This window comes from Alexandromys fortis, unplaced genomic scaffold (assembly GCF_014885135.2).
Source record: "Alexandromys fortis isolate MF-2015 unplaced genomic scaffold, M_Fortis_MF-2015_v1.1 scaffold_146, whole genome shotgun sequence".
NCBI lineage: Eukaryota > Metazoa > Chordata > Mammalia > Rodentia > Cricetidae > Alexandromys > Alexandromys fortis.
Window position 1 is genome coordinate 666,019 of NW_026068042.1, and position 12,509 is coordinate 678,527.

The following is a 12,509-nucleotide window of genomic DNA, read 5'->3' on the forward strand; positions in this document are numbered from 1 at the left end:
CATATTAGTGCTGGCATCTGAACCTGGACCCTCTGGAAGAGCAGACAGCATTCTTAAATCTTTGAGCTGTTTCTCCAGTCTTCAATATTTTAAAAAGAGAAAAATTTGGGCCAAAAAGACAGCTCAAGGGTAAAAGTACTGGCTACCAAGCCTGAAGACCTACGTTTGATCCCCAGGACAGAAGCAGTGGAAGGGAAGGATGGACTTCCATAGGGTTCACACATGCATGCACACACACACACATGTTCACATTCATACACATGCAAACACACTCACACCCACATACATGGATGCACACCCACACATAAACACTTACACACATGCACACATGTGGGATACTACCTTAACTAGACAAAAGGTGTGTTCCATGTGTTTATGCATTTCTTTAATTATGTAAAGTTGTGTTGCTCTGCCTGCCTATGGTACCTGACTGGTCTAATAAAAAGCTAGGCAGGGGAGGGACAGGTGCGGTTGTGGGGCAAAGAGAATAAGTTGGGGGAGAGGGGGGGAATCTAGGCTCAGGTCAAGGAGAGAAGAACAGGGAGGAAGAAAGGGAGACACCCCCACCAGCCAGTCGGGCAGCCGCAAGACATTCAGGCACAGAGGAAGCTGTGAAAGTAGGACGTACAGAATGAAAGACAGGTAAGAAGCCCCAAGGCAAAATACAGATGAAGTGAAACAGCTTAAATTAAGTTTTAAGAGCTAGCAGAAAATGAGCCTGAGCTAAGGCCGAGCATTCACAGCAAATGATAAGTCTCTGTGCCGTGATTGGAGACGTGGTTGGTGGCCCAAAAGAAAGCCTGTTACACACACACACACACACACACACACACACACACACGCACACCAAGTAAAATGTAATTTAGAAAAGTAAAGTATATATTTCAGAATTTATAAAAACAAAAAATGGTATAGTGATAAAACACTAAGTATGGAAGTAAAAACTTTTGGATTTTTTTAGGGTTTTTTTTTTTTTTAAAGACATATTAGTTAGGGCTGGAGAGATGGCTCAGAGGTTAAGAGCACTGACTATTCTTCCAGAGGTCCTGAGTTCAATTCCCAGCAACCACATGGTGGCTCACAACCATCTGTACTGAGATCTGGTGCCCTCTTCTGGCCTGCAGGCATACATGGAAGGGATGTTGTGTACATATAATAAATAAATAAATCTTTAAAAAAAAGACATATTAGTTACACATAATAATGCGTTTCGACGACAGCTCTGGAATATATAGTGTATTTTGATCATATTTAGGTCCCTAGCCCTTTCTATCCACTCTACTCTGCTGGTCCCTTCCCCTTCCAGTGAGATCTACTGCACACCCCTGTCTTTGGTTAGGGTGTGGGGCCAGCCTGCCAAGGAGCTTGCTCTCATACACCTGACCTTTGAACTTTGACAGAACCTTTGCACCCTTGGAGATGGGATCCATTTCTGCCCCTCCACGCCACTTCAGTAAATTGGGGATCATAGTTTCTGTTTAGGGGGTAGTGCGATGGCAAGGTGGAAGAGTCAAGCCTTTGCAGCTTCTCAGCATATGACACACTTAAAGGAGTCTCCTGTCTCAAAGAGGGAAAAAAATCCACTGTGTTAATCCTGTCATCACCTGGCAGGTTGAACAGTGACTGGACCCGGTAGACTTGTTGTCCTCTTGCTCTTTGGACTTTCCCCTCTCGATTGAAATGTGTAATTCTGTTTTTGAGGCAGGGTCTCACTCTGTAGCCCAGGCAGTCTCTAACTTGAGGCTGACAATGCTTTGTTCTTGCAGGATGCCAGGTTGTCTGAGTGCCATGCTGGTGTGTAGCGTGCACAGGGCAGGGGCTTCTGTGTCCCCTTCTCTTGTCCTGGTCCTGTCCATGGCATGGCATGTATCAGCTGAGTAAATCCGTCTGTATTTGGACACACATGAAGAGGCAAGCATTTTCCGTGTGTATCTGTCCTCTCACTTAGTATTCACAGCAACCAGCTGGGTGTGGTGGCACACGCCTGTAATCCGAGCACTTGGGAGGTGCAGACGGAAGGGTTGGGAGTTCAAGGCTAGACTTAGCTGTCCGTGCTATCTGTCAAGTTTGAAGCTAGCCTGGACAACAAGAGAGCTCAGGAAAAAAAAAAATACAGTCTTCACAACAGCCCCAGGAAAGGCTACTGTTTCCTTTAAATATTTTTGTTTGTTTTAGAGAGGCTTTTTATATTCTAGACAAGAACTCTTATCAATTGAGCAATATTGCAATGTCTTTTTATTTATTTAATTTGTTTATTTATCTATTTGTTTTGGTTTCTCAAGATAGGATTTCACTACATAGCTCTAGTTGTCCTGGAACTCACTGTGTAGACCAGGCTGGCCTCAAAAGAGAGAGCCATTTGCCTCTGTCTCCCAGAGTCCTGGGACTAAAGGTATGCGCCACCACTGCCTGGCTCTATGCTTTTTTTTTTTTAAAAAAAAAGACAGTATCTTATTATGTAGCCCAAACTTACATTATTAAGCCTGAAATCATTATGGCCAGATATATTGTTTCATGTTTATTTATATATATACATATATATATATTGTGTATAGGTGTGGGGTGTGTGTATATGTGTGTGTTGTGTGTATATATGTGTGTGGTTGTGTTGGGCCCTAAAGCCCCACCAAGGAGGAGGTCGCCCCAAGAGACACTCACAGCACGGTTGATGCAATAGCAAGAGGAATTTTTATTCTGCCATGGCAGAGGTCCCTCAGCCTCCAGGGGAGAAGGACCCTGCTTTGTCTATTACAAGCTCTTTTAAAGGAAAAAACCACAAATTCAGGGAGGGGGTAGTACAGAATCAAAGGGAAAGTCCAAAAATCATTTGTCAACTGTTTTGACTAGTTCATACAATGGTCAGCTAACTCTACTTGATCAATGTTATGGCGGTTACAAGGAGGAACACCTGCAGGTCGTCTCACCCCAGTTCCAGGGTCCGGGTCTATTGGAGAAAGACTACAATGGGGATGGAAAGTACTCAAAGCTCCCGTGCACGCGTGGCTGGTTACTAGGGACCTGGTTCCCAGGAAGGGGGGTGCAGTAGTGCTAAGGTGCCTCCTAATGCTAGAGGCCTGGTTCCCAGGATGGGGGGTGCAGTAGTGCTAAGGTGTCTCAAAGTCTTTCATTTCCCCCCTTTGATTTGGTCGAATCTCAATCTTGAGATTCTCAGGGATTATCCCTAAGGGCATGATATTGCTGGGTCAACACCAAAGCTTGAGTAATGCTAAGTCGCTCACGAATGAACATCAGGAGTCGATTGAGGATGCAGGGCCCAAAGGTTAGGATGAGTAATAGAATGATCAAGGGACCAGTGATGGTGGAAATGAGTGTCGTGAACCAGGGGGAGCGGTTAAACCAGCCTTCAAACCAATTTTGATGTGCCTCTCTCTCTCTCTGTCTCTTGTCTAACCTCTCTCTGAGCTTAGCCATCGAATCTTTAATTACCCCAGAGTGGTCTACGTAGAAACAACATTGTTCCTTTAGGGCAGCACAGAGTCCTCCTTCTTGAAGAAATAGCAAGTCTAACCCGCGCCTATTTTGTAACACTACCTCGGAAAGAGAGATTATTGAATCTGCAAGCTTGGTGATAGATTGTTCTAGGGCCCTTAAGTCCTGGTCAATAGCTGCTCTTAATTCCTCAAAATGTTGGGGAATTTTGGAACTCTGCACTAGAGCAGTAGTACCGGTGCCAACACCAGCTGCCACCCCAAGGCCCAAGATCACTGCTAGAGTCATAGAGATGGGCTCTCGCCGATAACGGCTCGAGTGCCTGTCAAATTCATCCTCAAATGTGTTAGCAGGATAATAAATGACCCTTGGAACTAGTCGAACAAGCACACAGTAATCTTTGGTACCATCAAAAACTGATGTTGCCACGCAAGGCGTCAGGCCTGTACTACAAGCCCACCATTTATCTGAATCGGGGATCAGGTATCCAGTTTTAGCAGTTTTAGGGCTCTTAAGGGTCTCATTACATAAATGTTTGTAAGCAGCCGGTGGATTTCCCAAGCATGTCCCTGCACCAGTAACCTCTGTAAGAGTTAGTCTATGACTAACTCCCCAAGCGCAGCCCTCCTGGCTAGTTGTGTTATTGAAACCCCCAGATATTGCAATCCCTTCATAGTATGGGGGTCCTGCTGATAGGCATAGCCAGCAAGATTCTGTCATATTGGGGTCAGTACTATTCAGCAAAGAAAAAGCTCCCACTATTAGATTAAACAATCGCTGGCCTGTATTAGAGAGTGCCAGCGGTGAAGCAGGGGTAGCAGGAAGATTTTTAGGACTTGAAGGGGGACCCAAGGCCCTGGCAAGGGGGGGGGACCTCAGCCAGGGCTAGCTGTCCCTGGTCAGGCAATACCGGGTTGGGCCCTAGTGCCATGGTCATGGGAGGTGTTATAACAATTCTTAGGGTGAACAGAATTCCTATGTCTTCCCCTCCTGGATTATACAACCGTAAACCCCATATATTGCCTGTTAACCAACTAACCTTTTTTCCCTTCTCCGTGAAGGTGATTGTGATTTCAGATTCCCCTGATGTGGTACGAGTGAAAGTGACTAAGTCTTCTTTGCTAGCCCCCAACCAGGAGGTACTGACACTGGTTTCACATCCCCAGGCAGCACAATAAAATACTTCAGCCCCCCCACATTGCCAAGTTCGTCTTCCCCCAGGACAAATATACCATTCAGAATATCTGCATGTAGGATAAGAGTTCTCGGGAGTTCGTTCAGTATCTCCCCAAGAGTCTTTTGCTAGGGCACATAGGTCAAACTTTAGCTGGGGGAACCAGGTACCTAGGGGATGAACTCCAGTGGCTAGCCTCAAGACTTGCCCAGTCTCAAAGTTAGTCAGAGTCCAAGTTAAGTTCTGAGGTGTATGGGGGTTCTTAGCACTATATGTGGAGGGAAACACCAGGGCAAAGAACAGCAAGCTTGACAGGATCAGGCTTCCTTGACTAGTCTCAGTTTTAGAGGATTTTGGGTACGCTGAAGCTTCCATTTGGAAAGTTCTGGGTCGTCCTGTGGAGGTGCCGGCTTGACGTGAGACGCGTGGATCCAGGCTGCAATACCGTCCACTTTGAGGGCAGTAGGTGTCGTAAGAAGCACGGTGTAGGGTCCCTTCCAGCGAGGTTCAAGGTTCTGGGACCGATGTCTCCGCACGTACACAGAATCGCCAACCTGGAACGGGTGCGAGATCTCCGGATGCCCAGGCTGGTAGGCAGCAGCTAGGGGTCTCCACACTTGGGCCTGGACGATCTGAAGTGCTTTTAGCCGCGCCTGCAAATCAGGTTTGTGAGTAGCGGGGTCAGGAGGGGCCCTAAAGGAGGCCAATGGGGGAGGCCCCCCATATAGGATCTCATAGGGAGTAAGTCCAAGCCGAGAAGGGGTGTTCCGCACCCGGAACAGGGCTAGGGGAAGGAGCTGTACCCAGTCTCTAACGCCAGATTCCAAAGCTAATTTGGATAAAGTCTCCTTTATGGTTCTATTCATCCTTTCTACCTGTCCTGAACTCTGGGGTCTGTATGCACAATGTAATTTCCAATTAATCCCCAGTGTCTTGGCCATACCCTGACTTACCTGGGAGACAAAGGCTGGGCCGTTGTCAGACCCGATTACCTTAGGCAGGCCAAACCGAGGAAAAATATCTTCTAGTATCTTCTTCACCACCATTTGAGCCGTTTCTCGTTTGGTGGGGAAAGCTTCAGTCCAACCGGAGAAGGTGTCTATAAAAACTAGGAGATATTTATTACCATATTTTCCTGGCCTTATTTCAGTAAAATCCACTTCCCAATGAGTACCAGGTCGGTCTCCCCTTATTCTTATGCCCTCTGGGGCACTTTGCCGTTTTGCGTTTACCTTGGCACAGGGGACACAAGTTGATGTCACTTGCTGTATGAGTGAGTTAAGACCTGGAATATAAAAATCTGTCTTTTTTATAAGAGATTTAATCTTTTTATGTCCTAAATGAGTCCATCGATGCATTTGAGTGACCAGTTCAAAAGCATCTTTCTTGGGCAACATGGTTTTGCCCTGATATTTCCAAGCTTTTTGTTGTTCATCAAAGTCTGCATTAAGTTTCTGAATAGTCTCTAGATCCTGGGTTGAATATTGGAAATGATCTTCTGTGGAGGGTGGTGCCTCTGCCAAGGATAATATTTCTGAGTTAAGCGCAGCCTTTTTAGCCATCTCATCTGCCATCTGATTTCCTTTGGCAATAGGATCATTGCCCTTCTGATGTCCTGGGCAATGAATAATGCTCACCTTCTTGGGTAAGAAGAGGGCCTTTAATAGTCCCAGGATTTCAGTCTTATTTTTAATTTCTTTTCCAGCAGAAGTTAGCAGTCCTCTTCTTTTATAAATTTCCCCATGGACATGGGCCGTTGCAAATGCATAACGGCTGTCTGTATATATGTTTACTTTTTGTCCCTTTGCTAGTTCTAAAGCCTTAGTCAGGGCTATTAATTCTGCCTTCTGGGCAGAGGTTCCTGGGGGCAATGCCTGTGCCCATATGGTATTTTGTCCATCCACCACCGCCGCCCCCGCCTTTCGCTCACCTTCTTTAAAGAAGCTGCTGCCGTCTGTGAACCAGGTATAATCTGCATCAGGGAGCCGGCAATCAGTCAAATCCTCCCTGGTCCCGTGGTATTCTGCCAATATCTGATGACAGTCATGAGGTACCCAAACAGTGGGTTCCGAATTGGGGAGCAAGGTAGCGGGGTTCAGTAACGTCGCATTTCCAAATGTGATACGTTCAGGGTTGAGCAATAACGACTGGTAGTGGGTTATACGGGCATTCGAGAGCCATCTATCAGGGGGTTGACGAATTATAGTCTCTAAAGCATGAGGTGCTATTATAGTCAGCGGTTGGCCCAGAGTCAATTTGTCTGCATCTTTGACCAGGGTAGCTACAGCTGCTACCATACGGAGGCAAGGGGGCCATCCTGTCACCACATTGTCCATCTTTTTGGAGATGTAAGCCACTGGTTTTTTCCAGGGTCCCAGTTTCTGAGTCAGCACCCCTTTTGCTACTCCCTTGTTCTCATCTACGTATAAGGTGAATGGTTTGGTGACATCAGGGAGACTCAAAGCAGGGGCCGAAAGGAGGGCCCTTTTTATTTTATCAAAAGCCCGTTGTTGGTCCTCTCCCCAGAAGAAAGGGACGTTGGCTTTGGTAAGCGGATACAGTGGGGCGGCCATTTCAGCGAAACCCGGTATCCATAACCTACAGAAACCGGCAGTTCCCAGAAACTCTCGGACCTCTCGCGCCCCTTTGGGAGGGGGAATTTGTGCCACGGCCTGCTTCCGACTGTCTGTTAACCATCTCTGTCCACCCTCCAAGAGGTACCCCAGGTAGGCTACTTGCTTCTTGCAGATCTGTGCCTTTTTAGCAGATGCCCTGTAGCCCAGTTCACCTAATCTGGTGAGTAGGGCTCGAGTCCCTCTGAGGCATTTTTGCTCAGTCTCTGCGGCCAGCAGGAGGTCATCTACATATTGGAGTAAGATTACCTCTGGATTGGCGGTGCGAAAACTGGCCAGATCCTGGTGTAGGGCCTCATCAAATAGAGTTGGAGAATTCTTGAATCCCTGGGGTAGTCTCGTCCAGGTGAGCTGCCCAGAAACTCCTGAATCAGGATCTTTCCATTCAAAGGCAAACAATGGCTGGCTCTGAGGGCTAAGTCTCAGACAGAAAAAAGCATCTTTTAAATCAAGTACTGAGTACCATACATGGGTCGGAGGCAGGGTACTTAAGAGATTATAAGGATTGGGCACCGTAGGATGAATGTCTAGAGTGCGGCGATTAACTTCCCTTAAGTCTTGGACTGGTCTGTAGTCCCCTGTGCCTGGCTTCTTTACTGGGAGAAGAGGTGTGTTCCAGGGGGAATGGCAGGCCTTTAAGATGCCCAATGTTAAAAGTCTCTGAATGTGGGGCCTGATTCCTTCTCGGGCCTCGCGGCTCATGGGGTATTGTCTTATGGAAACTGGAGTGGCTGATGGTTTTAACTCTATTATCAAAGGAGGTTGATTGCTTGCCAGCCCCATACCTGCGGTTTCCGCCCAGGCCTGGGGGAAATCACGGAGCCATTTGTTATCGATGGGCAGCTCCGGGGGAGGAGGCAGTTCAAACAGTCTGTGTTCGTCCTCCAATCTTAAAGTTAGAATTTGAAGAGCCTGGCCAGTATTGTCAGTAACTGAGGCCCCATTTTCTGAGAAGTGAATTTGTGCCCCAACTTTGGACAGGAGGTCTCTGCCCAGCAATGGGTAGGGGCATTCTGGCACCATGAGGAAGGAATGAGTCACTTGACCAGTGTTTAAATTAACTTTTCTTTCTGTGGTCCATCGGTATATTTTTCCCCCGGTGGCCCCCTGAACCCAAGAGGTTTTTGAACTCAAAGGTCCATTTGCTTGTGTGAGGACCGAATGCTGGGCTCCAGTATCTACCAAAAATGTGGTAGGGTGCCCCCCCACTAGAAGGGTTACCCGGGGCTCAGGGGGGGGCTCTGAGCCCTGACTGTCCTAATCACTGTCTTCCAGGGCTAGGACAGGAACTGGCTTTTTCTTGGGTTCAGCTGGACGTTTTGGGCAGTCCTTGATCCAATGTCCTCTTTCTTTGCAATAGGCACATTGATCTCGGTCCACTCGTGGCCGCCTTTTGTCTCCCCTATCCTTGTCCTGGCGCTTCTTAGGTTGCTCTATACTGCGTACTGTTGTGGCCAAGATCTTACTTAACTCACGACTACGCTTTTTATCTCGTTTGTCCTCTCTCTCTTCCTGTTCCTTGCGCCTTCTTTCTTCCTTTTCCTCTGGTGTCTCTCTTTTGTTAAAAATTCTCTCTGCCTCCTTTACTAAATCTTGGAGGGAGTAACCCTGCAGTCCCTCCATCCTCTGCAGCTTGCTACGAATATCAGGTGCTGACTGGCTTATAAAAGACATTATTATATCAGCCTGGCGATCCGCTGCCATGGGATCAAAAGGGGTGTACATTCTGTACCCCTCCAATAGCCTTTCTAGAAATCCTGCAGGTGTTTCCTCAGGCCCCTGTATTATTGCTCTTACCTTAGCCAAATTAGTGGGCCGTCTGCCAGCCCCTTGGAGACCCGCTAACAGAATCTGACGGTAGAGACGAAGTCGCTCCCTACCAGCTGGAGTATTGAAGTCCCAATTGGGTCGGGTCAAAGGGAAGGCATCCTCTATCTCATTTGGCAACTGGGTTGGCCTTCCGTCAGCTCCCAGGACATTCTTCCGAGCTTCAAGGAAAACACGCTGTTTCTCCTCTGTAGTGAGAAGTATCTGCAAAAGCTGTTGGCAATCATCCCAAGTGGGCTGGTGAGTAATCAGAACAGATTCTATAAGGGCAGTAAGGGCCTGGGGGTCCTGGGAAAAGGAGGGGTTATGAAGTTTCCAGTTATAAAGATCAGAGGCTGAAAAAGGCCAGTATTGAAATTGGTCAGCCATTGAGCGGAGGGGTAGTGCCTGGGAAGTCCACCTTTCCCTTGCAGATGTCCCTCTGCGGAGCCGCAGCCGGCCTGCTGGCTGCGAGTTAGGCCCCCCCTCAGCAGTATCAGTCGTGTCAGGGCTAGGGGGCCTGTCAGGGTCTATATCAGGTTCAGCAGGTTCCCCAGGAACAGGCGCGAGGGGGGCTGCCTCGGCCTGGGGCAGAAGAGGCCGGGGATAAGGAGGAGGAGGGTCAAAAAGCAGGAGGTCTGACTGATTGTCAGAGAGGATTGGTGGTGTCTGGGTCTGGGACTTCTGTTTCGGTCGCTCCTGCATGGGGAAGAGAGAGGACAACGGGTCCAGGGGAGGGGCAGTTGGGGTTGCTGCCGCCCTCGGAGTCAAAGGGGTGGTGGAGGGCCAGGGAGCTGGTACTGGGTTTCCGGCTCCCGCAGGCAGGACAAATGGTTTGACCCAGGGCGGAGGGTCTCTGGACAAGCTCTCCCAAGTTACGATGTAAGGAACTTGATCAGGATGGCCCTGCTGGCCAGGCTGAAAGACTCTTGTCTTAACCTGCAAAATAATATTCAGATTAAATGTTCCGTCCTGTGGCCAGCCCACTCCGAAAGTGGGCCATTCCACGGAACAGAACGCTTGCCAGCGTTTCTTTCGGATTACCATAGACTGGTTGTGAGCTCTGTCCTCAACCTCTTTCCAGTGGTCTAAAGTCAAAGTTAAGGGGGTGGTTATTTGTTGTCCCATTGTACTAGATTCCAACTCAAAAACAAACACAAAGACAAAAACAACAATACAAAATGACAGACACAGACTCAAGACCGAGAGCCGCGCGGCAACAGACTGATGTAAAACTGATATTACAAACCTGGAAGGGAGTGGGCGATAAGAACCACACTCTCTAGAAACTAAGATGACCTGGTCGCTCCTAGTTTCACAAATTGCCTGTGAAGCGTCCTCCACGGCTGGGCCAGGGAGTGTTCCCGGACACGTCTGTCCCACTGCCTGGTCCCTTTCAAATACTAGCCCTGCGCAGGTACAATGTTCCTCCAAATCCCTGATGATCATAAACATAAGGCACAATAACAGAAATAGACGAACATAAAACATTCAGACAAGCGCGCTCTTACCTCCAACCGGGTCAGGAATGGGTCTGAGGGCGACCAGCACTTCCCGGCCAACGCACCAAATGTTGGGCCCTAAAGCCCCACCAAGGAGGAGGTCGCCCCAAGAGACACTCACAGCACGGTTGATGCAATAGCAAGAGGAATTTTTATTCTGCCACGGCAGAGGTCCCTCAGCCTCGAGAGGAGAAGGACCCTGCTTTGTCTATTACAAGCTCTTTTAAAGGAAAAAACCACAAATTCAGGGAGGGGGTAGTACAGAATCAAAGGGAAAGTCCAAAAATCATTTGTCAACTGTTTTGACTAGTTCATACAATGGTCAGCTAACTCTACTTGATCAATGTTATGGCGGTTACAAGGAGGAACACCTGCAGGTCGTCTCACCCCAGTTCCAGGGTCCGGGTCTATTGGAGAAAGACTACAATGGGGATGGAAAGTACTCAAAGCTCCCGTGCACGCGTGGCTGGTTACTAGGGACCTGGTTCCCAGGAAGGGGGGTGCAGTAGTGCTAAGGTGCCTCCTAATGCTAGAGGCCTGGTTCCCAGGATGGGGGGTGCAGTAGTGCTAAGGTGTCTCAAAGTCTTTCAGTTGTGTGTGTGTGGTGTGTGTGTGCGCGCGCATGTGTGTCTGTGTTTCAGCACATGTGTGGAGGTCAGAGGACTTTGCAGGAGTGGTCAGGAATATCTTTTATCCATTGAGCCATCTCTCAGTTCCCTGTTTTGTGACAATGGTCTCGCTCTGTAACCCACCCTGTTCTCGAACTCACAGCTCAGGCTGTCTTTGAGCTCACAGAGATCCTTTCGCTTCCGCCTCCAGAGTCCTGGGCTTCTAGGCATGTACCACTGTTCCTTATGTAGGATATTATTTTAAGGTGTGTTACTTTTGTTAATGCTCTGGAACACTTGTTTAGTGATGCAAAGATTATTTGATTAAATAAAATTATTTTGTGGTCAGGAGGTTGCGTCAGCAACTAGCTGCCGGGGAGGAGCCTGGTGGAGAAAGATTTTAAGGAGGGGGCGAGGGGAGGGGGCGGGGCTTCTGGAGAGCTGCAAGGAGAGGAGGGAGCTACTTACTTGCTATTCAGCCTGTCTGAGGAGCAGGATTCTACCTCTACCTTTGAACCTTGAGTTCTTCAGAGGGACGGAGATTTAGATAAGCTCCCTTTGTAGCTTTAAAAGAGTCGGTGCCTGAGGGGACAGAATTTCCACAGGTTTCTGCTCTAGAGGCCTAACCACTGCTGAGTTGCATCTCCCCCACACTGTTTGGCCATGATACTCTGCAGCACTACAGGCCCAGGAGAGTGGGGGCAGCCACTCATGATCAAAATCATGAGACAAAGGAGATCCTTCTTCCTTGAGTCTGCTTTAAGTTTAAGCGTGTGTGTGTGTGCATGTATGTAGGCACATGCACTTGCGGAGGACAATTTTTGGGAGTTCATTTTCTCCCTCCGCTATGTGGGTCCAGGGGACCGAGCTCAGTTCTTCAGGCTTGGTGACCGGTGTTGAGCCGCTGAGCCATCGTGGTGGCTCCTTTAAGGTTTCATTTTTCCTACTCAGGTGCTTTATCACAGTGACCCAAAATAACGAACACAGTCTGAGACTGCCAAAGTAGAACCTAGGGCTGGAGATCGGAGAACAAAGAAGTTTCAGAAATAAAGGGATCTGGCTAGGCATGGTCGTGCATGCCCATCACCTCTGCACTTGGGGAGCTGAGCTGAGGCAGGAGGATCAAGAGCTCAAGTTCTGCATGACAAGCCCCAGGGATACTTCAGTCTGCAGCCGTTTTGTAAGAGTGTGTGTGGTGTGTAACCATCTCTCCAGTCCCACTAATATATTTTTAATTACATAATTTACCTATTACAAAGCCACTTTTTGGGGGAGGGGTCTGGGCATGGTGGGAACACTTCATTCATTTATTTATTTTCTTATTTATTTTTCTCTT

General features: G+C 48.2%; 2 protein-coding genes across 2 annotated transcripts; both read right to left on the minus strand.

The window, feature by feature from the left end:
• Nucleotides 1-4,533: 4,533 nt before the first annotated feature.
• Nucleotides 4,534-8,280, minus strand: LOC126515881 (uncharacterized). Its single transcript, XM_050165882.1, has 2 exons — nucleotides 6,555-8,280; nucleotides 4,534-5,732 (listed from the first exon to the last, which is right to left on the minus strand). Exons 1-2 carry the CDS (start codon nucleotides 8,278-8,280, stop codon nucleotides 4,942-4,944), a joined length of 2,517 nt encoding a protein of 838 aa, XP_050021839.1. The 3' UTR covers nucleotides 4,534-4,941.
• Nucleotides 8,281-8,319: 39 nt separating this feature from the next.
• On the minus strand, nucleotides 8,320-11,152 carry LOC126515882 (uncharacterized). The gene has a single exon (XM_050165883.1). It carries the CDS (start codon nucleotides 10,552-10,554, stop codon nucleotides 8,515-8,517), a length of 2,040 nt encoding a protein of 679 aa, XP_050021840.1. The 5' UTR covers nucleotides 10,555-11,152; the 3' UTR covers nucleotides 8,320-8,514.
• Between the last annotated feature and the right edge of the window lie 1,357 nt (nucleotides 11,153-12,509).

Excerpts from the sequence above, each read along its gene's own strand:
- LOC126515882 (XM_050165883.1), bottom strand. The coding sequence starts at position 10,554 with ATGTTTTATGTTCGTCTATTTCTGTTATTGTGCCTTATGTTTATGATC.
- LOC126515881 (XM_050165882.1), bottom strand. The coding sequence starts at position 8,280 with ATGGTGCCAGAATGCCCCTACCCATTGCTGGGCAGAGACCTCCTGTCC. Across the intron at positions 5,733-6,554 it reads CAGCAGCTTCTTTAAAGAAG|TTTTTATAGACACCTTCTCC; the intron begins GTGAGCGAAAGG and ends AATATCTCCTAG.